The 27,014-nt window shown below is 36.3% G+C and overlaps 1 protein-coding gene across 1 annotated transcript in view; it reads right to left on the reverse strand.

Annotated features, from left to right (window-relative positions):
• Window positions 1-203: 203 nt before the first annotated feature.
• Window positions 204-27,014, reverse strand: part of LOC131051711 (pentatricopeptide repeat-containing protein At5g59600) — a 30,515-nt gene continuing 3,704 nt past the window's right edge. Inside the window, exon 3 of the mRNA XM_059220496.1 lies at window positions 204-426. Coding sequence (XP_059076479.1) covers window positions 204-426 — 223 coding nt within the window. The remainder of the gene's footprint in view (window positions 427-27,014) is intronic.

Below are 27,014 nucleotides of genomic sequence, written 5' to 3' on the forward strand. Positions count from 1 at the left end.
TATTTGGAGATGCCTTATCATGTTTGCTTTGATAGTTAAATATGCTTGCATGCTTATAGTCTCTCTTTTGGTATGCCTTTTTAGATTAGTTTTCGATTGACTAACACTAATGTTTTGTGTGTTTTGTGTTGATTGATCTTAGACTAATCTTGTGCCATTTAGGAGGGCATCACTAATTAGCAAAAAACAAAGCCAGAATAACTTTACTCGTCCATGGCAGCGTCCTCCTGGGTCTGAATTACAGGGGCATCGAAGGCGGGCAGAAAGGAGGTAGTCCATCCCATGGCTTCATCCTGCACCGGTATGTTGAGGTCTAGAACCCTATCTGTAGCTCGTCCCCTTTCCACAAGTTGCAAAATTGGCAAATAGGGATCAACATTTTCTGTTTCCAGGATCTCCATTAGAGCCCCAACTTTAATTTTGACTCTGTGCATAATGTGGTCGTCCAATTGTCTGCTGAATTGATGTAGGTCATTCTTCACGTGGTGGAAGTTTTGTCATTCGAGGGTATGTTTTATTCAATCATAGAGTACCATGTAAGCATGGCTAGATTGAATAAAGTGACATGGGAAGAGGCCCCCAAGGAGATTCGACCCCTACCATAGATTATATTTTGCCAGGGCTTCATGAAATGAGGCCGGAGCAAGCACATCTTGTCTTACCAACTTGAAGAACACTAGTTCAAGTAGAGGAATAGATTGCAAGAGATCCAGAGCATTTGACAGAAAGGAACTGAGAAGTTGATAGGGATACAGAATCCTATTGGCTTGAGAGGATAACATCTCCTCACCGATGAAGTCTTTGATAGCTCTTTTCAATTGTGGATTGTGTAGAAGAAAAAGTTGGTCGAGGTCCATGTCATTGATGTGTCCATGAAAAGCCGCTGAAGGTTCTGAAATTTGCACTGAAACCCAGTCGTTCCATGGCATATACTCCTAGTGTATTTTCCTGCATCCTCCACAAGAGTCGTTCTCCATATTGCAGAGCACTGAGATACTTCAAAATTTAAATTTTTGAAAATTTCCGCTGAGAGTTGTGTGTGTAAGAGCAGGCTAGTTCCATTTATAAACAAAAATTACCATTTCAAAGTGCAATAAATGATCGGACTTTAGGATCATGTTTGTGATTCTTACATTAATTTTGTGACCATAATGTAGTCGAGGGGATGTGTGAGAGGCCTAAGTCTATTTTGCCTTGTGTGAAGTGATGTTATGAAAATCCTCGGGTACTTCGCACTAAAGTTCCATACATACCATCTACAAAATGCATTTAAAAGCATAAATGCAAGTGTCCTGTCAGCCTTCTTGTTCACATGCACCGGTTAAATGCTTACATACGAGTATTTAATAGGAAGTAGCTTGTCATAAGAGTGTTGTACTTTCCTTTTATACTAATTCGAGCAATTTGGGAAAAGAAGACAGTTTAGTACGAATTTCAACCGACTTCACTGAAATGCCATCGCAGCCCATATTTTCTAACATGTCAGCAATGAAGTTTCCCTCTCTTAGTGTGTGACTGACAATGTAGTCCGAGAAAGTATCGAGAAGATCCAAGGTGTGCTTCAGAACATAAGATAGCTTCCAGGTCTTAGATCTTTTCTAGGTAATTGAGTTGATAATAACTAATGAATCCCCTTCTATGTGTATATTGGAGAAGCCACACTTCCTTGCTAACACCAGACCGGCTAGTAAGGCATTTGCCTCCGCCAAGTTATTCTTACCCGGAGGGGTGGGTGAAGCTTGGAAAACACACATTTTGCCAAATTGATCTCGAATGCAAACTCCAATTCCTGACTTCCTTGGGTTTCCATGGGAAGAGCCATCGAAGTTGATCTTAAAGAAATTAGGTGTTGGGGGTACCCATTTTATGGACGACCTATCTCTCACATGAACTGAGGACCAATTCGGGGGAATCCCTATTGGCAAAATAATACCGTGCCATGATTTTGCAATTACCTTATCCCACCGGGTAAATGACTAGAAGTCCTTGGAATTAGTGAGAGAAGAATTTATGATTTCTACAATCGAATTTTCCAATTTGATCAAAACTTGATCCAGAGAAGAGGATGTTTTTCTGAAGATTCTTTTGTTCCTCTCCCACCAAATGGGCCAAATAATGTGAGCAGGAGCACATTTCCAAATGCCTGAGAGGGTTGATGTAGAAAATAAAAGAGGCCAAGAGTTAAACATATCCCACAGTGATTTCGGAAAGGGAAACATAACTTGGAGTTTATTCATGATGAAGAACTAACATTGGGAGGCAAAGGAGCAATGTAAAAATAAATGATCAACTGATTCTTCCTCTAAGTCACAAAATACACAATTAAAAGCTTGTCTAATGCCTAGTTTTAAATCTCTCTGCTGTTAGGATTCTTTTGTTCAATGTTAGCCATGCAAAACAACCCGCTTTTGGTAAAACAATGTCATTCCAACAGAAAGAGTATGCCCGACTACTTACCTTACTATTGCAACCCTGTTGTAAGGCATTGTAACCTTCTTTAATTGAATATTGCCCTGATATTGAAGCTTCCCAAAATAACACATCATCTATGTTAGACATGATAACTGTCCTATTTAATAAAATATTGGCCAATGAGGAAGGTTGTTGGATGGATATTGGGAGAAGAGTGGGATCTTTCCAGATTATTTTCCCTGAAAATATTTCTACAGCAGACACATAGTCACTCAGTTTTGTAGCCCAATGAGTTATAGCTATATTCATAATGTCTTCCATGTTATCCAATTGAGCAATAGGAGGATGCCCACACCATGAGTCTATCCAGAAGTTAGCACTGAGACCATTATTGATTTCCCATGAAACATACTTAGATATTAGATTTCTTGAATCCATCATAAAATTTCAAATAGCAAACCCCTTTGGAGGGTCTAAAATTGTCAATACTCTTGATGATTGAGTGTTGTCCAAATATTTAGCTTGCATAATCTAGCACCGTTTGGAGACAGGGTTAGTGTACATTTTCCAAATCAGTTTCCCTCCAAAGGCCTTGTTGTGATGCTTCAAATTGTGAAGTCCCACACCCCCCCCCCCCCCTTGGGATTTTTGGCATGCCATATTTTCTAGAGAGGTTAAGGGGATTTTCCTTTCATTTGTCATATTGCTATTCCATAGAAAATCTCTAACGAGTTTCTGCAATCGTTGGATGACGGATGAGGGAGCTTTGAGGACAAACATGTAATAGTTCGGTATTGCTGTTAGCACTGACTTGATAAGAAGGATTCTACCTGATAGTGAAATCCACCTTACTTTCCAAGCTGAGATTCGCGCCTTGATTCTGCCAATGACAGCAGACCAATAAGACGGTTTGTTTGATCCCATAAAAAAGGGGATGCCAAGGTAGGAAGATGGCAAATGGTCCATTGAGAAGCCCAAAGTATTGCATATTCTTAGTGCAAGATTGAAGGTGTGTTGAAAATGAAAATCTTAGACTTGGCAGCATTAATTTTCTGACCTGAAGCAGAAGAATAGATATCCAGTGTTTGCTTGATGAGCTTGGCTTCTTTTAGAGAAGACTTACCAAATAACAATGTATCATCAACAAAAAGAGAGTGAGTTACTGTTATTGAAGTACCTGGAAGAGTGACACCAAGCCAAAGCCCTTTTGAAGATTGAAAATTGATGTATCTACTCAAGGCATCTGCCATGAGAATGAAGAGAAAAGGTGACAAAGGGTTGCCTTATCTTATTCCCTGTGTACCCTAAAAAAACCCTGATGGATGTCCATTTATTAGAATAAAAAAATGTGCGCCTGATCTATACAAGTTTTGATCCATTTGCACCATTTGTCTGAGAAGTCGAATTTTGATAATACTTTTAAAATAAAATCCCACTTAACCTGGTCGTATGCTTTCATCATATCAAGTTTGATAACAAAATTTTCTTGATGGCTTTCATGGATAGAGTGTAAAACCTTATGCGCTACTAGGGCTCCTTCCATAGTCTCCCTACCAAGGACAAAACCCCCTTGTTCTTGCGAGATGATCTTAGGTATAAGGTAGTGCATTCTAAGGTAAATGGCCTTAGTTACAATCTTATATATTGTGTTACAAAGAGAAATAGGTCTGAACTCTATGAATGATGATGGGGAAGGGGTTTTTGGGATGAGAACAATATTTGTTGCATTAAAATTTTTTAGCATTGGTCCCCTTTTCCCAGATTCTTCCATTACCTTTAAGAGGTCAAAACCAATCACATCCCAATATTTTTGAAAAAAGAGGGCGGTGAACCCATCCGGACCTGGGGCTTTATCTGGGGAAAAGGAAAATACCACTTTGTGGAATTCCTCCATAGTGAAGGGGGCCAGTAGGACTCTGTTATCCTGGTTGGAGATCAGAGGTGCGATAGATTGCAGTAGAAGCTCAGCATTATCCTTCCAAAAAGGATCTAGATTAGAAGGTTGGGGGGGGGGGGGGGCTAGAATATTCTTAAAAAACTTTACTACTTGTTCTTGAATATCTGCTAAATTTTTAATCAATACCCCTGAGTCCTCATGCTTGATTGAGAATATAACATTAGATGTTTTTCTTTGTTTTGTGGAAGCATGAAAGAATTTTGTGTTCTTATCTCCTTGCTTCATCCAGAGCTCTCTTGGTTTCTGTCTCCAGTATTCTTCTTCTCTCTTATAGACTTCTTCCCACTCACTTTGAAGATCCTTCTGTGTAGAGTGCAGGAGTTGATCCAAACCCCTGGAAATTATGTTTTGGTTAACTTCTTCTAGTTGTTGAGCAATGATTTTTTTTTTAGCAAAAACATTCTTAAAGGTCTTTCTATTCCATTCCTTAGCCTGGACCTTAATAAATAGAAGTTTCTTAAAAAATTGGAACATCTTTGTTCCACTGCATGTAGGGGCAGATACCCACCATTGTCTTAATAAAGCCTAAAAATGTGGATGTCTAAACCACACGCGCTCAAACTTGAAGGAGGAGCCAAAACACGACATAGGGTTCTGTTTTTGCCATTCAAGGACAATTTGGACTGGGAAGTGGTCTGATTCAGAAATAGGAATAATGTTTGAATAATAACTGACCTGATTAAGGTGCCATTCCAAGGGAATGAAAAACCTGTTGAGTCTCTCTGCAATCTGAAGGAAGCCTGATCTCTTGTTAGTCCATGTGAAGAGACCATTATTAGGGATCACATCCAATAAGTTGTTTTCTATGGTGAAGCTTAGAAAATCCTGCATAGATCGTGGGGGTGGGCAAATTCCTCCTTGTTTCTCCTTATGAGACAAGATTGCATTAAAGTCTCCTCCAATGATGAAATTTTGTGCTTCTTCTTGTTGGAGTAACAGAGTCAGTTTGTCCCATAGGTCTTTCTTTTCCTGAGTGGGGATGGGGCCATAAACATTGAATATCGTAAAGGCCATGTCATAGCATACCGCTTTCAACATTTGCTAGTTATGATCTTGTTCTAATAAGTGAACTTGAACCTTTTTAGGATTCCATAATGTAAGCAATCCTCCTGAGGCCGAAACACCTTGCATGTGGGCCGATCCAAATTGTATCCATTTAACCACTATTTTGTGATACATTTCCTATGATAGTTTCGTTTCTTGGAGTAAAAAGATGTCAGCCTTTGAAGAATCAAGGTGAGATTTGATTCTCCCTCTTTTTGCCAGGAGCATTAATGCCCTTGACGTTCCAAGAAATCATTTTCATTGTAAAGAGGGAGTGCCTTTTGCACTCCTTGTAATTCTTTTTGATACTTTAAATTTTTCGTCTAGAGTAATCTGTACACCTGCCTCTATTTCTTCTTGAATCTTCACGGAGTTTGGTTTCCTACCTCTCTTTTTGGGGGTTGTAAAGCCATCTGATTTCAAACTGTGGCTCTGCTCAACCGATAAGGATTGTGCATAGTCAAAAATAAATTTTTTTGTCTCACCATCTTGTGAAGGGGTTTCCATTTCTTCCTGCCTTATTTCCAAGGGGAGTTTCCCTTTATATGAGATGTTAGTAGTTGAACGACAACACCTTGTTTTTCATAAGGGACACATTACATTTGTCATACTAACACCTTCCTCCTCTACAATTTCCTCAATCATAGTGGCAGCTAAAGTGGATAGGATATCGTTTGCTACTTCTTGGATATGACCCTCCTTATTTGAGACAACTATCCCTGAAACTGATAAATTCTGCATTAAATTCTGGATATCAACCGGTGATTCGTTGAACATTAGGTCCAGAACTATAGCTTCTCTGTCATCAGATTTTTTGTCACATAATTGGAGAACCGATGTGGGCGTGGAGGTAGATTTATAGCTATAAAGAATCCAGCTATACATGATAAAAAAATGGGTCAACTGATTAATCCACTGAACATAGGATGGTTCAAAATTGAAGGCAGCTTGAGGTTCAGAGGGATCATTACATGATTGTACAGGATCAAAAGACAAAACTACCTCACGCTGATGGGCAGTACATAGAAGAGGGTCTAGGCAGTGATTTTTACAGACTAAAAGCTCTGAGCGCTCATGACCACTATAGGAATTCATGAAATGGCCTAATTGTTGTTGATATTTGTAGATGAATTATCCAATACAATGTCTTGATGCCACAAACCCCATTTTGATGTGATGGTTAAGTGTTTTGGTAGGGTTTTATTTGAGGCAAGGAGAAGGCAGACCCTAACATCTCTCTAGATTGTTTCAAAGGGTATAAGATCGTGAGAGACAAAGATGCCTAGTTGATTGGCCATGGTCTCCACAATATCCGGGTCCAAAGGCAAACCCGAAAAAGAGATCTAGTGGGGATAAAATCTACAAAGATTAGCATCTGGTTTAAAATTTGGAATCCAGGATAAGATAAAAAGACCAGCCCCTTGACAAAACTAGCCTTTGTTTTTATGAACTGCATCTCTATCTTCAGATGAAGAAAACAGATCTATAAAAAACTTTGAATGGTTGTCGATGAAGAAAATGTCACGAAGACCCAACCAGTGACTATTTGCCCATGAAAGCGGAGTTTGGAGAGGGATTGAAGAACTAAACTTATCGATGAGAGCCGATTTTCGGAGAAAAGAGACCAACTGGGAGAGAACGTGGTTAGGAAAGGATATCTTGATAGCGAAGGTGTTCTCAACCAGAGCTCGAGTCGAAATGGGGAAAGAGGAGTCTGTCTCTTTAAACTTTGCCTGTTTTCTTTTCCACACAAAGTGCGCTGGTTTCGACTTGAGGGGATCTCCATGATCTGCTTGTTGGTCTACTCCAGTTTTCCCTTCGGTGAGGCAATCCTTGAGAGAAGGCTGATGAGGGACAGATGGAGATTCTTCCCAGATGTCAAAAATCGGTTGTTTCTTTTGGTGTTTTGATCGAAATGGATTCGAAAGTGGAAGCTTTTTGACATGATTTTGAAAAAAAAATTCCCACCCAAATGAATTTTGAATTTTTTTTCTTGCCCGAATGATTTTTGAAAAGGTGGACGGTGGCCTAGGTGTCCTCTAGCTAGGGACCTTACGAGCCCCATGGTTGAGAGAAGCTCCCTGGATGTAGGTGTTGGAGTTCAAATGATTCTGTAGGTTACTGTTTGCTTTGTGGGGATGGGAATGAAATGAGCGGGCCAGATGAGCAAGAGGACTATTGAAAAAAGTGTCAGGCCAATCTGACTGGTCTTGTAGACATGTGAAATGATCCAACCATCAGTTTCCTGAGGGTAAGTTTGAAACTGGTTTGATAAAAGGTTTATCCCTGAAGATTTTGGCAAAGGGGTTGATGTCAAATTTTGAATATTGGCCGAAACGAGGGGCATCCTTTGACTATCCTTGGCGAGCCTGATGGGGGACATTGAAACCTTGCCACCATCTTTCGTTCCCTACAACCCTACTTTGAAGCCTTGCCACGCCCTGCCATCATGCACTGTCATCTTGTCGTCATCTTTCGTTCCTTGGAACCCTGTTCTGAAACCCTAGAAGGTGCGAACCTCCACACATGCTTAAATAAATTAGGTTTCTTAAAGTTATCACTAGTGACAAGATCACTTTCATCTACTGTCGCAATTATTATTTTTATTAATATGTAGATTTCGATATATTTTGACTTTGCATTTAGTTTATTCTATTGTAATATTTACTTTAGATTTAAGTTTGAAATTATTTTAATTATTTATAAGATGACAAATAATAATTAAAATCTATTAAGATAATTTAATTTGTAATTATTTGTCTTATTAAAATTTTAATAATTTTAGAATAATCATATCTTAAAATTTTATTTTAATTTATCTCTCTACTTTGCCTCTATCCCGTCTATATTTATATCCATCTCTATGTATCTTTCTCTTTATCACACACATTGTTTCCTCGTTATTGCCTCTATCTCTCTATCTTTCCCTCTCTCTCTCTCTCTCTCTCTCTCTCTCTCTCTCTCTCTCTCTCTCTCACACACACACACACACACACACACACACACACACACACACACACACACACACACACACATTCCCTCCCTATTCTCCTGTCTATCACTCATCTCTACATCTCTCTCCCTTTATCTTCCTTTATATCTCTATCTACCTTGCTCTCTCTTCTTATTTATCTATCCTTCCCTCTTTATATCCTAACTATTTCTCTCACTCTCCATATCTATTTTTCTATTTCTATTCTATCTCTACATCTATCTCACTTTATCTTGCTAATCTCTCTCTCTCTCTCTCTCTCTCTCTCTCTCTCTCTCTCTCTCTCTCTCTCTCTCTCTCTCTCTCTCTCTCTGTATATATATCACTCTATCTCATCATCTATATCTCAACCCTATATCTCCCCCTCCCTCTACCTCTCTCTATGTGTCACTTCCTATTTCTGTCTTTATATTTCAATATCTCCCTCTCCTCACCATATTTCCTCTCTCTCTCTCTCTCTCTCTCTCTCTCTCTCTCTCTCTCTCTCTCTCTCTCTCTCTCTCGTGAGCCTATTGGTAATGGAGCTTGATTTTTTTCCTAATTCAAAGGTTTTATTTTATTATGTTTGGATCCTTGTAAGTGGACACGAGTTTGTTTGAAACCATCACTTCTCCGTTAAAACTTTTGTTACATCAACATTATTTTCTAAATTTCCTACAGATTGATCTCATGTACTACATAATAGTATGTAAAAGACCATAATTTTTCTATTAATCTTCCACACCTCTTCGGCGTACCTATTGCATACCAAGGTGCAATTGCTAGTATTATGTCTAGTGGATTTTATGTACTAAAATACAATAAGTGACTTTGATAATTCTTCCTATCAAAATAACACTTTTGTTTACATTGTGTTAATCCAAATTCTTATGGATGAATAAATGTTTAAAAGTTATACTGATTAAAAAAAAAATTGTTTAACAAATGAATAATAAGAATCTTTGAAATAAAATAAGAATTTTATAAAATATTTCTTAATAATGATTAAAATATCAATTTAATATATTAATTGTTTATTTATTATAAAATTTTATAAAAAATACATATAAATACAACTTATTATAAATAATTATACTAAACCATTAATATGGTGCAATTTATAAATTAAATGATACTAATGAAGATTATTTTTTCAAGCTGTTGAATTTTAGAACAATGGGAATCTTTAATTAAATGCGAGCCATTTATTAATAAATAAATAATGTGGCCATGTCATTTTTCATTAGCGAATAACAAAGCTTTACTTGAGAACTACTCTATGTGTCTTTAAAGTCATGCAAGCCATTGATTCAAATAAATGGAAAGATGGTTTAACTTTAATTTACAGGTTTCAATTTATTTCTTGGTATTGAGAAAATACTAGTTTTAAAAAAAAATCATAAATAAATACAAAGTTATCTATTAAATCAACTATCAACATATATAATATTAATAGTATTTATATTAAAAATTGTGATTAAAATATTTAGATAAACATATGTAGGAAGGTCCCAAACTTTCTACACAGGGGAAATTGATCCCAGAAAGGTGGTGGTTGCAGGGGATAGAAAACCCTAATGCAGAACCGTCCTTTCAAGCAATCTTGAGAAGAGCCTGCTAAGAAGCATCAAACTCACAGATCCTGTCCAAAACCCGTCCATTCCGCATCTAATGAAGGAAGGTGAGGAAGAGCTAACTCACATTTGAATCTGAGCAGAAAAGCGGTGCCCCCCGCTCGATGGGCTCTGGTTCTGAACAGGTCTGTTATGCTCTGCCATCTTGACCCTGTAGACTGTTGGATTTCACAACCCCTGCTCTGAAACCCACTCGGAGGAAGTCACACAGCAACCGATCTATTGTGGCTGTCCCAATTACTACATAGCATCCTCCCAATAGTAGGGCTCCTTTCCATTCGAAGCATAGTCTAACTGAGGACCCCTATTAAATCCAGATAAGGAGCGCTAGGTACAACGATGTGGTTGAGGGGACGAAATAGGCTATTTCTTTTTGGGTTAATGGTATATAGCATATCTAATTAAGGAATTTGAACTTGTGACTAATAGCTGTGAAGATATTAGAACTTGTGACTAATAGCTGTGAGACAGGAGGTCATTTCTAATTGGAGAAGTCTATTTTTAGTGTGACACACATTAAACAATATATTAAGCTTATAAAATATCAGTCAGTTTAACATTTTTAAATCTAAAAGTAAAAGTGTAAGCTTAATGTGTGATTTAAACAATTCGATAGTCAATGGTCTAATTTTTATTAATAAAAGTTCTACTTAATAAAAACTCTGTTAACTATACCAATCATGCAAAATATCACAACCTAAATAAATAAATTAATAATAATAAAATATTTAAAAAAACCTCCAAAGCATTTAATGGAGACAAAATCCAATGTGACAAAAAGAGGAATACCCAAGATCTGCAAAAAAATAATAATAAATGTCTAATCGGGTTCTTCCTTATAATAAAACAAAATGTGCAGCTCTCTTTATAAAAAAATTATTAAAAAACAAAGATTTAAATTAGTAATACTAAATTTAATACTATTAGATTTATATATTTCCTTTTAGCTCTAACATCCTAAAAAAATATCAATAAACTTAACTCTCCGACGGAATCTTGAGCTGCCAAATCAGCAAAATCTGAGCAAGACATGACATGGCAAGCCTTGATGTCGTTTATTAGTTCAAAAGCTTTGATCCGTAAAATTAAATTTGGAGGGGCTTCTTGCTCACTCGTCCCGCTTCCCGCTTTGAACATAAGCAAATTTGAAATATTGAAAAAAAAACATTTTCATATTTTTTTCTATATTATAGTAATTGGCGTTTTTGAAGGCCTTCGAGGCATTTTTAGCCCTTGAAACTTTGGTCTGTCCTATAGAACATTTTCTTAGGCAAGTTCTTTCAAGATTTCGCCTCCAACTCTTGGAGACCTTTCCAACGAGTTAAACGGCTCACAATTTCGAGTCTTGAGTAGAAAGTTATGTCTAGTTAAAGTTAGGACAAAATTTCATATAGTTTTTTTGAAAATTTCGTAGTTTTAGATTTTATTATATAAATAAACAAATATGACTCTTGGGTTTCGATTCCCTTGGAATCTCATGAACTAATATATCTTGGATTTTTGAATTGAATAGATTACTTTTTGGCTTGCTTCAATTCTGTGTTTACCTTGTTCATGTAAACAAATCCACAATACCGCAGATTCTCACTCAGGTGTTGTCATCCGAATCCATAATTCGGATCAGTGGTATCAGAGCAAGTTCACTCCTGTATGTCATATCACACGCGATCAACATATCAAAGATTGGGGTTGGAAACAAGAAATCCTTCAGACTACCTTCCCTTGAGGCGCATACGATCGCAGATGGCTAAGTTGCAGACCGACGATGACATTAAAGCGTTGGTTGCAGATGCATTAACAAAACAACGTGAAGAAATGATGGAGCAGTTTAAGCAAATACTGGAAAGTCGTGGGTCACAAGAAAACCCACCATTCACAGGGTATACACCATTCAAGGTGCAAGTGAATTTTGATATACCCACATTTCAAGGAAAGATTGATATAGATGTTGTTGATGATTGGGTTTCAAAACTGGAAAGGTATTTCTCTGTCAACCAGTTTTCAGATGAAGAGAAAATAACTTTCGCTCTTCTCAAAGCTGAAAATCATGTGAATGATTTGTGGAAAGCAAAGTTAGTAACCAAGGCAGCAAAAACTGGCAGTACTTTTATTTTTGATCAAAAACCCACATGGGGAGAATTCATGGAGCACATAAAGGAAGAATATTTTCCTGTAGATACATATGAACAGAAATATATGCAGTGGCAATTGCTTCGACAGAAAAAGGACCAAATTGTTCAAGAATATACTAATATGTTTCATGCTTTAGTAGTAAAACTTGGCATCAAAGATTGTGAGAAGCACCGAGTTTTGAAATATCAGAGTGGACTCCATAAGTATATCAAAAACTGAAATGGAATTCCTGAACATAGAGACTTTACCTAGTGCATATAAATTTGCTACAAAAATTGAGGAGAAATTCAAATACAAAGTCACAAACAACAAATGGAAGGGTGAAGGTGGCAAAACTACATGGAAACAATCCTCCAAAGAATCTTCTCTCAATTCACCACCGAAAAAGGAATGGGGTATGAAGAAGGCACAAGAGAATGACATGTGGTGTGAATTCCATAAGAGTCCCTCTCATAACACAAAAGATTGCAGAACCATAAAAAATTTAATGATGGAGACGCATGAGGAAATTTAATGATGGAGATGCACGAGGACAAGGTAGAACCTAAGGTGGCAGAATCTTGCACAAAAGAAAGTCATGAACAGGTCATTGAGGCTGATCCATATGCAAAGATAGCTACTACAAAGATATTGCCTCGGGAGGATGAGGAAAGATTGTTCCATTCACAGATGTGGGTCAGAGGAAAAGGCCTGCACTTTATTGTTGATAGTGGAAGTCAAAAGAACCTAATATCAGCAGAGACTATGAAGAGATTGAATCTGAAAAGAACAACACACCCACAACCCTATTCAATGGGATGGGTAAGTCAAGGGAGAGATATTCAAGTGCACCAATAGTGTTGCCTTTCATACTCTATAAAGCCTTTCATAGATGAGGTAATTTGTGATGTAGCTCCTTTAGATGTTTGTGATGTTCTATTGGGACAACCATATATGTACCAGGGCCATGGTATTTATGAATCCAGACCTCACAGCATGACAATCAGATTAGGTGAGCAGAAATACTGAATACCAGAGGTAAGCCCTGCATACTCTACCTCTTTGATTAGTGCTAAACAATGTAGGAGGTTGGTTGCCAAAACAAGAAGATTCATATTATTGATGATTCATTCTGAAGAAGAAAAGAAATCAGTATATAATGCCCATTCCATCACAAACACCACAACATTGCAGAAAAGATCAATGGATCAAGTTTTAATAAAATATGAGAATTTGTTTAAGTTACCAATTGGGGTACCTACACACTGCCAAGTGAGACAGACTATTGATTTGATACTAGGAACTCCATTGCCTAATGAACCACTCTACCATAGATCACTATTAGAAAATAATGAAATTAAGAGGCAAATACAAGAATTGATTGAGAAGGGACGTATTTGTCCAAGTGCATCACCATGTGGCAATCCCATTATTCTGGCAAAGAAAAAGGATGGAACTTGGAGACTTTGTATTGACTTTAGAGGCTTGAACAAAATTTCAGTCAAAAATAGGTATCCACTTCTCCGGATAGATGACCTCTTGGACTAGCTTAGAGGGGCCTGATTCTTCACAAAAATTGATTTGAAATCGGGATACCATCAAGTACCAATTGACTTAGTTAATGTGTGGAAAACAACTTTCAAATCTAAAGAGGTATTGTTTGAATGGCTAGTGATGCCTTTCGGTCTAACAAATGCCCCAACGACATTCATGAGAATGATGAATGATGTACTCAAACTGTTCACTTATTCTTTTGTGGTGGTATATCTGGATGACATACTCATCTTCAACAAAACTTGGGAGGAACATTTGCAACATGTGGAAAAAAATCTCTCAACTTTACAAGATCATGGGCTTTATGCAAACAAAGAAAAGCGCTCCTTTGGCTTGCAAAGTATTAGATACTTAGGGTATGTTATTGACAATGAGGGTGTCCATGTTGATCCTGAGAAGATACAAGTGATTAAAGACTGTCCATCTCCTAGAAATCTCACAAAGTTATGAAGTTTCCTCGAGTTGGCAAACTTTTATCACAAATTTGTGTTGGGGTTTTCCCATTTGTCTTGGCCTCTAAATCAGTCATTGTGGGGGGGAACACAAGAAAAGTTCAAATGGGCAAGTGCTCAACAAGAAGCATTCGAGGAGTTAAAATGAAGGTTATGTTCTGCACCAGATTTATCTCTTCTTGAGCTACAATAGTCATTTGAAATACAAATGGATGCATCATAATATGCCCTGGGAGCAGTCCTCATGCAGCATGGTCACCCAGTTGCATATCATAGTGAGACTTTTTCTAATACAGTGCATCGGTATGCCACTTATGACAAGGAATTGTATGCTATTGTTCAAGGGTGTATGTAGTCGAAACATTATATTTTGGGTAAGGAGATTGTCATCCACATAGACCACAAACCTCTTCAATTTTTGCAAACACATGGGAAGTTGCAGAACGATTGACATCAACGATGGCCAACCTATCTTCAACAATTTCATCTCAATATTCGCCACAAGAAGGGAAGCACTAACAAAGTAGAAGACTATTTGAGTAGGCCTTCGATTGCAGCAATACGTATGGTATTGGACTCATGTGGTCATCAAACTGAAGCCTGGGCTTGCTTGTATGAGAATGATGTTGAGTTTGCAGATGTTTATAATCAATTGGTGAAGGGAAATCAAGTGAATGACTTCTATTTGCAGGATGGAATGCTTTGTCACCTTGGCCAAATCTATGTGCCCAATGCAAAACGCAAAAAGTTGATATGGGAAGCTCACTATAGTAAGGTTGCTGGTGATTTTGGCATAGGTAAGACTACTGCTATACTTCAAAGGTATTTTTATTGGCCAAAGTTGAGAAATGATGTCATTTAATGTATTCAAGCTTGCACCGCATGTGCTATTGCTAAGCTTGCCAATTGTAAATTTGGGTTGTATTCACCACTTCCTATCCCTGAAAAACCTTAGCATTCAGTTTCTATGGACTTTATGTCTGGTCTTCCTGCCACCAAAAGATGCCACATTTGTGTATGTTGAGGTAGATAGTTTCTCAAAAATGGTAGTAATAATGATTTGTAAAAAGACAATCTCTGCAGAGGACACTGCAAAGCTTTTCTTTGAAAAAATTTGGGTTCATTTTGGTCTGCCGAATACTATTATTTCAGATAGGGACAGCAGGTTTCTTAGTAATTTTTGGTCTAGATTATGGGAGAAGATGGACACAAAATTAACAAATTCTACTACTTTCCATCCTCAAACAGAGGTAGTGAATTGGATGATCATTCACATCCTATACATGTATCACTCAAAACATCCCCACACATGGGATGAAAGTCTTCCATATGTTCAACATAGCTACAACAGGGCAATTCACAGTTTGACTGGTCACAACCCATTTGAGGTTTGTCTTGGTTATCAACCACTTGCACCCATGGATGTTGCCATACCACTTATTCAACCTGATCTAGTTCCACGTGTTGGTAAGGAGGAAGATAAGGCAACACAATTCATTGATAGAATTAATCATCTGCAACAAGTTCATGAAATCTTTGAGCATACCAATAAGAAGTATAAGGAGAGACATGATGAGCATCGTACTCCTCATTAGTGAAAATTTTAGTGGCTAATATTCGCCAATTGGCTATTTTTTGAAATTTTGGAATCAAAATTTGGCTAATAAGTTCAACTTTTAAGGTGACCCAAATCGCCACATTTTTACAAATTTTTATTTTAGTGTTATTTAAATCACCAAAGAATTTATTTAATTAATTTTTTTAACTCAAAGATTCGCAACAATATTCGATACATGATTGGATTAGATTCACCAACATTTTGTAACTTATTGTAGAAATCTAAATTAATTCACCAACAATATATCTTAATTATTAGTTACTTTAGAGTTATATCAACAATCTTTAGTTGCCACCATTGATTTAAAATATAATCTAATGACCTTCATTGTATTCCATGAGGTAAATTGTACCTACAAGTTTTAATGCTCGTGGGGTTTGAAATTGCTTTTGAATTGTTGATCTCAATGAGAATCAATGGTCTAAAAGAAATTTTTGGCCCCATGAGTATTACAAATTGTTTGTACATTTTATCTCACAAAATACAAAGAGGGCTATTATATTATTTTAAATTAATTGTAGAAACTAAATAAAGCAGTGTCTACCCCTTAAACTCATTAATGTTTTTCACCTTCAGGCCTTTACTATTCTATAAAAAAGATTTTTTTTTAATGAAAGGATTTGCAATAGTAATTAATGCTTCCTCTTATTATTTTCCAAGATTCACCAATATTTTGTACCAAAAAAATTGATATAAAAAAATTCGTCAATAAAATTAATATTTTTCTTTTAAAAAAGGAAAGATTCGCCAATAAAAATTATTATTATTTTTTGAAAAAATTAAATATTCGCCAAGATTTTATACAATTTTTTGAGAGGGGGTTTCTTAAAGTTATCACTGCTCCTCATAATTTTCAAGTTGGGGACAAGGTGTGGTTGCATATCCAGAAGGAACGATTGCAGGGTGCTAATAGGAAGCTTCATCCTCTGCATTATGGGTCATACACAATCATCAAGCAAGTTGGTGATAATGCTTTTGAGCTCAATTTACCTCCATTTTTGGGTCTTCATCCAGTCTTCAATGTGGAACTCTTGAAGCCATATTTTCCTCCACTATTAGATGTTGCAGATGTGGCAGAAACAATTTCCACTACAAAATTGAATCCAGGTACAACTTCTCCATTCCAATGTGATCGGATTGTGAACACCATGGTAAAAACACTCAAACACCAGATCTATCTGTACAAAGTGGTTCGAGCAAGGCAGATTGCTCAACAAGGAAAGTGGTTTACCAGAGAACAACTTCAACTTTGTTTTCCTCATCTCATTCAGAGTATTGATGCAATGGGGACCATTTCTTTTCAAGGGGTAAGTAATGATCAGAAGAAAATTTGAAATATTGAAAAAAAACATTTTCATATTTTTTTTCTAGTTTTTCTACATGTTAGTAATTGGCGTTTTTGACGGCCTTCGGGGCATTTTCAACCCTTGAAACTTTGTCTTGTCCTTTGGAATGTTGTCGTAGGCACGTTCTTTCGGGACGTCACCTCCAACTCTTGGAGACCTTTCCAACGAGTTAAACGAATTGCGATTTCGAGTCCTGAGTAGAAAGTTATGTTTAGTTTGTTGAAAATAATAGCTAGCTCGGATACCTAAATATTGCATTTTAATGTTGTCAAAGACAAATGTATTATCTCTCATGTAATTCGAATTATTTTAGGCTGAACCCAAACATGTAACGTGGAGGCAAATAAATGTAACTTAGGGTTGGGCCCAAACTCATGTAACGTGAAGGCAATAAATGGAAAATTAATTAATTAATATGCAAGCTGACTTGGGGTATTAGCGCCAAAGGTTGGATATAAAACTAATAGCAAATGAAGTCATTATCAATCATCATCTCCCACAAATGTAATTTGCTCTCCAAGATCTCTCTCTCTCTCTCTCTCTCTCATGCGATATTGTTTCATATCTATTGTGCGCAGTTATTAAGGCTAACTGTAAGGTGAAACTATCAAGATCATCATGCGAAGTTGATGAAGACACTTCTTGTGCGAATTTAGTGTTGATCTTCCTTAGTCATCTCTTGTTGATAAGGGCTGCAATCTTCATTGTTATGTAAAGAGAAATTGAGATCTGCTAACTTGTTGATTGGACAACAATCTGAGATAAGTTCACTTGCCTTGTAATTGCGTACATTTGAGATAATACATATTGTACTTTGTGGCTAGGTTTTTCACCTCCAAGAGGGAGGTTTTCTCAGGGTATTGGTGTGTTTTGTCTTGTGTTTTCATTGTTGTTATTGTTCATCTATAGTATGTTATAATCTGATTACTTAAAATTAACATCTGATTGCTTAAAATTAACATGGTATTAGAGCTTTAGGTTCATTCTAAATAATCAGATTATTTGTTATCCTTCACTTTCAGTTTGTTGTTTTAGTTTTGCATGATGTTACAAGTCTGAAAGTAGAGGACATGCTTGAAGGTGCCCTCAATTTTACATCATGGAAGGTTCGTGTCCTCCTTGCTCTTGAAGAATTAGAGTTGTTACAGTTTGTGGAAGACAAGGATTTGACTAAACCTTCGGATCTGGAAGAGCTAAAGCAATTCAAGAAGAATGCTCTCAAGGCAAAGAAGTTCCTTATTGATTCTGTGAAGGATCATCTTGTTCCAGTTATCTCCAAATTAAAGACAACCTGAGAGATGTTTAAACATCTAGAAGGGATATATGAGATCGACAACATCAGTCGAACACTTACATTGCAACAACAACTTCTTCAAGTCAAAATGAGCAAAGGAGATTCAGTTATGTCCTTCATGAAAATTTCAGAATTGAAGGACCAACTCAGTGCCATTGGAAGCAAAGTTGTGGACAAAGGTATTGTCATGATTGCTCTGAATAGTCTTCCTAACTCTTGGGATCCATTCATTCAAAGCATAAGTGGAAGAGTTGAATTCCCTTCCTTTGATCGCCTCCGGTCAAATTGCATTCAAGAGGAGTCACACCTTGCTGCTAGAGGAATGCATAAAGGCACTCATGGAGGAGATCAACATGTGCTTGCATCTCAACATGTTAAAAGAAAGGGAGGCCATTGGAAGAAGAACGACTTCAAAAGAGATAGAGACTTCAGACCTCCTGCTTATGATTCAAGGAAGAAGCCAAGGGATCTTTCACGTGTCCATTGCTTCATATGCAACAAGTTTGGACATTATGCTAAAGAATGTCAGAATCCGCCCATGCAAGGAGAGGACAATGTGAATGAAGTTGCAAACTTAGAGGATAATGAAAACCACCTCTTCATTTTTGCCTTGTCCAGCAATGTGCCAACCAATAGTAACACTTGGTTGATAGATAGTGGTGCATCTAGACACATCACGGGATATCGAGAGCATCTCTCAGACTTGATGGAGAAAGAGTCCAACTTGCATGTGGTAATTGGTGATGATGCTTAGTATTCGGTAAGAGGTTTTAGTAGCACTTCTTTAAATTTAGAATCTGGCATGTCCTTGCCTCTTAGTGATATTTTATTTGTTCCTAGAATCAAGAGGAATTTAATTTATATTTCAGCCCTAGAAGATAAAGGTTATCAAAGAGCATTTTCTAAGGGTAAAGTACTTGCATGGCCTAAGAAATCTAGTATTAAATCTGCTCGTGTTATTGGAAATAGATATGATAGTTTGTATAAGCTTTCAACTAACCCCATTCGAGCACTCATTCATGAAGCTTCTGAATCTACCAAGCTATGGCATAGAAGGCTCATCCATCTTCACTATCATGCACTTCCTTCACTTGAAAAGATGGTTAAAGGTATGCCTAAACTTAGTCAATTTCATGATGATACTTGCAAAAGTTGTGTATTAGGTAAGAACACTAAAAGTCCATTTCATAAAAGTGAAAGTAGAGCTAAAGAAAAATTAGCACTTGTGCATTCTGATTTATGCGGACCCATGTTTGTTCCTTCACTTAGTGGATTTCTATACTATGTTACATTTATAGATGAATTTTTTAGAAAGACTTGGATTCACTTTCTAAAATCTAAAGAATCTGATGAAGTACTAAGTAGGTTTAATGAATTTAAAGCCCTAGCTGAAAATATGTTTGGTAAAAGGATTAAAGTGTTAAGATCTGACAATGGAGGTGAATACACCTCAAGTGGCTTCAATGACTTTTGTGTAGAGACAGGAATTAAGAGGGAGTTTTGCGTCCCCTACAATCCTCAACAAAATGATGTAGCTAAATGAAAGAATAGAGCCATTGTTGAAGCAGCCAAAGCTATGATTCACGATGAGGACCTGCATACCTTCTTATGCGCTGAAACATCCAAGACTACAGTGTACATTCATAATAGATGCCCTCACTGTGTCCTGAAGAACATAACTCCCGAGGAAACTTTCAGTAGAGTCAAACCAGATATCAACCACCTTAGGATCTTTGGAAGTCCTATCTATGTTCATGTGCCAAAGGAAAAGAGGACTAAGCTAGAGCCTTCCGGGAAGAAGGGTATCCTTGTTGGATATAATGAATCTTCCAAGGCATTTCACATCTACATTCCCGGTCAAAGGTATATTGAGGTAAGTAGGGATGTCACCTTTGAATAAAATATTGTTTTCAAGAAATCTAAAGGTTTTCTTATTGATAATGACAAAGAAGTTAATGATAATTAAAATATGGATGTTGATAATAACCCTAAGATTCAAAGGGAGCCTATTGAGCCTCCCGAACCTATTGAGCATGATGATTCTCCTGAGCCTATGGATCCAACTGATGGACCTAGAGATATTGTAGTTAGCAAGAAAATGCCACTTTGGGTTAGGAGCACAATCCAAGATGTAGAAAAGTTTGCAGCTCCTAGTGGCACTTTCAGAAAAAGTAAGAGACCTCAGAAATTCTCAAACTATATTGCAACGATGTGCAACATAATTGAGACTAAAACATCCAACATAGAAGAAGCTATGAACCAGCAAACATGTAAATTAGCTATGGACGAAGAGGATCAATCCATCATCAAGAATGATGTCTGGGATATTGTGCCTAGACCTAAAGGTAAGTCTATTGTTTCTTCCAAATGGTTGTTTAAAATTAAACATGTTGCTGATGGTAGTATAGAGAAATACAAAGCTAGATTTGTAGCTCGTGGTTTTTCTCAAAAAGAAGGCATAGATTATGAAGAAATATTTGCTCCTATTGCTAGATATACTTCCATTAGAACTATTATAGCTATTGTTGCAGCCAAAGGTTGGAAGTTACGTCAGATGGATGTAAATACTGCTTTCCTTAATGGTGTTATTGAGGAAGAAATCTATATTGAACAACCTGAAGGTTATGAGATTCATAATAGAGAAACTCATGTGTGCAGACTAAAGAAAACTCTCTACGGCCTCAAGCAAGCTCCTTGAGCTTGGTATGAAAGAGTTGATAAGTACTTGGTTAGTTTAGGGTTTTGTAAGAATGATGTTGATTCTAACATTTACTTTAAAGTATTTAACAGTGAAATGTTAATTCTGATTTTATATGTGGATGATTTATTCCTAACTAGTGAAGATAGTCTCATCATTAGGTGTAAGAAAGAATTAGCTACTAAATTTGAAATGAAGGATCTAGGCCTAGTGCATTACTTTCTAGGGTTAGAAGTGTGGCCAAGACTTAATGAAATTATTCTAAGTCAAGGAAAATATACTATTGATATATTGAAAAGATTTGGTATGATGGATTGTAAACCTAGTCTACTCTTATGGAAACTAACTTGAAGAAGTTGAGTATTTCTACAACTAATTTTGATTTTGCAGATCCTTCCGAGTATAGGTAATTGATTAGATCCTTAATGTATCTAGTTAACACTATACCAGATATTTTCTATGCAGTGAGTACACTTAGACAATTCTTGAACTAGCCAAAACATGTTCACTTGGTGGCTGCCAAGCACATCCTGAGATACTTGCGTGGAACAGTTGGCTATGGGTTGAAGTATCCAATCAACACAGTGATCAATTTAGAAGGCTACTTTGATTCTGATTGGGTTGGAAGTGTTATTGACAGGAAAAGCACTTCAAGAATTTGTTTCAGCTTGGGTTCTGCTATGATCTCTTCGACCAGTAGGAAACAATCCTTAGTTGCATTGAGTACTACAAAAGCTGAATACATTGCTTCAAGTGTGGCAACTAGAGAATCAGTTTGGCTTCGCAAGCTTCTTGCTAGGTTGTTTGGACAACCTTGGGAATCCACTATTATTTATTGTGATAATCGGAGTTGTATTAAAATGTCTAATAATCTTGTGTTTCATGACAGGTCAAAACACGTGAAAACTCATTATCGCTATGTTCGTGATATGACACAAAGAGGTGCCATCCAGCTGAAATATATCAGCATTGATGAACATGTTTCAGATGTTATCACCAAGCCTCTAGCTCGAGTGAAGTTTGAGTACTTCAAAGAGAAGCTTGGAATTGTGGAGAACACAACATTGATTGAGAGGGAGTCTTAATCTTAGTGATGCAATTTAGTTTGCATCCTCCACCCTCTATAGGCAATGCAAGGTGGAGTCACCCTATGCAGGCAATGCAAGGTGACATTGTATCCTTCTCTAGGATAAGGTTGAGGTGTAAGACCTCTTCCACCCTCTGCGCGCAATGCAAGGTGGATCCATCCTCTACGAGCAATGCAAGATGGACATCATGAAATGAGTTCATGGTATTTATGTGTTTTATTGTAGGTATACTCTATGGAGCTTATACATTCATCCTTGCGAGCAATGCAAGATGAAAGTCATGAATGGATCATGACTAGTGACAGATATCCTCTCTAGCTAAGAGGGAGTGTTGAAAATAATAGCTAGCTCGGATACCTGACTATTGCATTTTAATGTTGTCAAAGAAAAATGTATTATCTCTCATGTAATTCGAATTATTTTGGGTTGGACCCAAACATGTAACGTGGAGGCAAATAAAAGTAACTTTGGGCTGGACCCAAACATGTAATGTGGAGGCAAATAAATGTAACTTAGGGATGGGCCCGAACTCATGTAACATGAAGGCAATAAATGACAAATAAATAAATTAATTAATATGCAAGCTGACTTGAGGTATTGGCGCCAAAGGTTGGATATAAAACTAACAGCAAATGAAGTCATTATCAATCATCATCTCCCACCAATGTAATCTGCTCTCCAAGATCGACGATCTCTCTCTCTCTCTCTCTCTCTCTCTCTCTCTCTCTCTCTCTCTCTCTCTCTCGTGTGAACTTGTTTCATATCTATTGTACGAAGTTATTAAGGTTGATTGTAAGGCGAAGCTATCAAGATCATCATGAGAAGTTGATGAAGACTATTCTTGTGCGAATTTAGTGATGATCTTCCTTAGCCATTTGTTGTTGATAAGGGTTGCAATCTTCATTGTTATGTAAAGAGAAATTGAGATCTGCTAACTTGTTGATTGGACAACAATCTGAGATAAGTTCACTTGCCTTGTAATTGTCTACATTTGAGATAGTACATATTGTACTTTGTGGCTGTGTTTTTCAGCTCCAAGAGGGAGGTTTTCCCAAGGTATTGGTGTGTTTTGTCTTGTGTTTTCATTGTTGTTACTGTTCATCTATAGTCTGTTATAATCTGTTTACTTAAAATTAACATTTGATTGCTTAAAATTAACATAGTTAAAGTTAGGACAAAATTTCATATAGTTTTTTAAAAATTTCGTAGTTTTGGATTTTATTATGTAAATAAACAAATATGACTCTTGGGTTTCAATTCTCAAGGGGTTTTGGTGACCCTTGGAATCTCATGAACTGATATATGTTAGATTTTTGAATTGAATAGATTACTTTTTGGCTTGCTTCAATTATGTGTTTACCTTGTTCATGTAAACAAATCCACAATACCGCAGGTTTTCACTCAGGTGTAGTCATCCGAATCCATAATTCAAATCATGTTTGCCAGTCCATTCAACAAAACCCAAACGTCACAGCCTTGTGCAACACCTTTCAAAATTTAAGAACAGCCCAACAAAGAAACAAATATAACGAAACAGATAAACTACTTAAAACCCAACCTGGACAAAACAGTCATGAAAGTGAAGACATAGCAACCCGGTGTGGCCTGAGTAATATCCTTCTTTAGATCAAACTTCTTGATCCGTTTCTCGACAATGGATTCTAGATTGGGGCAGGTGCTTTTATAAAACATCCATGAAAGCCCATTCACCAGAGGAAGTTCGGCATTCAGAGTCATAACATTCTTTACTCCAGCGCAAGCAAGGGAAAAGGAGAGAGCGAAAGACAGACAGGGAATCAGAACTTTCTCCATCGGAGAAATACAGAGCTTTTGGCAGCTCTGCAACTGCAAGCACATTCATATGTTTACGCGATTTTTCTTCTATTTATAACTCATTTCTCAGTCGAATTCATTTGTTGCTCCTTACATCACGATGACATAAAATTGATGAGCTGAAAAGTGTAGAAGACCAAAGCAAGCATAAAGAACTTAAAATTCTATTTTTTCCGTCCTCTGTAATCCCGACCTTCTACAAATTAAATTAAATTAAATTATAACCCCCCTTAAAAAAAAGAAGTCAAATAAATCCACGCTAACTAAAATTATGGACTACACCTTTCATGTTCCTCGTACATTTTCAATTGAGAATTATGGCCTCCACACGCACTGCCCTTTTATATTGAGAATTTTTTTAATTGGAATTATATGCAAGATTGTTTTTGACCTTTCCATTTTTTTAAAAGACTACCTAGTAAGAAGCAATTTAATGACTCTTTCTTTTCTCCTTTTTTTTTTAAAAAGAAGTAAGATATCGTATTTTTAAAGTTTTTTTTTTTTTTTTCAAAGTTGAATGATTTGTATTGATATTTTTTTATGTTTTATTATATTCTTGTAATTTTTGAGATTAATTTTTAGTCTTTTAAAATACATTAATATCTTGGTCTTATATTATATACATTATTCTACATAATTTTAATTTGAAATAAATTGAATTCAATTTTTTTAGATTATACAATGGATCAAATCGTATATAATTGTATATGAAATTTGGATATTCATGTCAATTTTAATTTAATTTTGTATCTATATTAAAAGAACAACTTATTACAGTTATACATTGACAAATATCTATTCACATATTCTCACATAGTTGATCTCATCTCATTCAAATCTTGCATATTCTCATGCATGCCTAATTTATTATATCTATGTACAGGGACATTTGTGCACAACTATAGGGCAACATTTTGAAATTTGTACTTTTTAACCCTTGCATACATAACAGATCCCAAGCATACGTCCTTACTACACATAAGCTAGAACAATAGCTATACGCAGTAAAGTTGCATCCAAAGACAACAATAATTTTTTTTCCAAATCTGATATACTATCTGATACACATTCCCTAAAACATCTCTTCTTCTTTTTCAATTGAATCAATGCATGACTTTGGATTTGGAATCTAATTAAATTTTATCAATATATTTGACACTAATAAATATGTAACATGTTTTTATTAGGAAAAAGTTAATCTATCACATCATAGTATTTATTCTTATCCAAAGTAGGGTCATATGTCAATTGTATACTTGTAGGGGCAAATCCATGTGTTTGCATCAAAATATTGTAAATTGTTTTCTATGATGAAAAAAATTAATATAAAAAAGTTAAAAATAACATACTCTAACATTAAATTTGATTTGTAACCTAATTTTTATCTACATTTATTTTATCAATCTGCAAAAGTGACTCTCTCAACCATCATTTTAACCCTTGAAATAAGATAAAAACTGGATAACCTTTTATTCCATTTCTGAAACAAATAATCCGTCCTGGAGTCCCTTCTAGGAATTTTCCTGGTTGGTAAAGCAAGGCACAAAAGGCAAAATTCCAGAATGAAGCAATGATTTTTGGACTATACGAATTTTCTTCGGACAATTAGCAGCTTTAAAGTCAGGCCGCGATATTTATTGATGGCTATTCACACGTGATAAAGTGAAATGATTGATTCTTATAACGACAAGAGATTAAAATTCTTGAAAGAGATTTAGTACCTAAGCAACCGCCAATATTGATAGGCGTGAATGAAAGGATGACGCGTCATTGCAAACATTCCCCCTCCTACTCACAACTAACACTCCTTCAACCAGTTGACCTTCTTTTATTAATTAAATAATTATTTATTAATTAATTAGTTTTATTAGTTTTTTTCTTCCATGATACTTGTCATTCATCTCTTAATTTGTCTTTAACCACTTCTCTAATATTTTCTTATTTCTTATAACAACCTTATAATCTGAGCTGACTATCTATCCCTCCACCTCTTAATCCTAGCCCTCCAATTTTAGGGCACTCTCTGTAAAAGAGATTCTTTCCCTATCTTCCATAATAATCAATCATTCAAGTGAAGTGTCTACATGCTATTGAATTGCATACACAACCACAATTTATTCTCTATTGAGCACTTGTACACAATACACAATCTGAGAGCAACCATAATCAATATCAAGCAAGATCAATGGAGATAGGAAAGAAGGAGATCAAACCCTATGAGCATGTGAAGGTATAATATTTCCATTTTGTTGTTTGCATGGTTTTAGGTTCTTCATTGGTGTATGGTGGATTGATTGTAGAACTAGGTTTTATGTGGTTAAATCTTATTAGGTTTTACAATATTTTATTTTCCAATTATATCATATATTGGTACCTTGCATGTGAAGCCCTAACTTGGATTCCACACAAGGTGTTGATAGTCTTGCAAGTGTTAGTTCACCACATGAAAACAATAAATAACATTACCTAATTGTAGATGACAACCTATTTGAAAATGTCCTCAAACTTCTTAGATTTATAGACTTTAATTGCTTGATCCTTGGAATGCTAAATTGCTAATTAAAATGCTTAAAATTTCTTGCTAGCTAGGATTTCTTGAAAATGATAGAGGAAGTCACTTTTAATTGTGACTTGCACCTTTTCGTCAACAAATAATCAAGAGAGGATGACACAAGAATACAGTTGTTAAGGACCCAACACCAACATTCAAACATTTGAATTTGGAGCCAGATTGGGAGGACAAAGGCATTGGGCACCCATGTCCAACCCAATTAGGCTACACAACGGTCAAAGCACTAGGGGGTGAGACCAATGTTGCCAATTTGGACCGAAATTGAGCATGTTTACACCAGATCAAATATTACCTCCAAATGAGTGCCAAAAAAAATGTGAAATTGTAGAGAGTATACAGTTTATGACATTACAACATTGTTTCATGCTTCATGGAAGAGTCACATGAGATTCATTCGGAAGTTGTTAAACATATCTTGCACTATATACA

Source organism: Cryptomeria japonica, chromosome 5 (assembly GCF_030272615.1).
Source record: "Cryptomeria japonica chromosome 5, Sugi_1.0, whole genome shotgun sequence".
Lineage (NCBI taxonomy): Eukaryota > Viridiplantae > Streptophyta > Pinopsida > Cupressales > Cupressaceae > Cryptomeria > Cryptomeria japonica.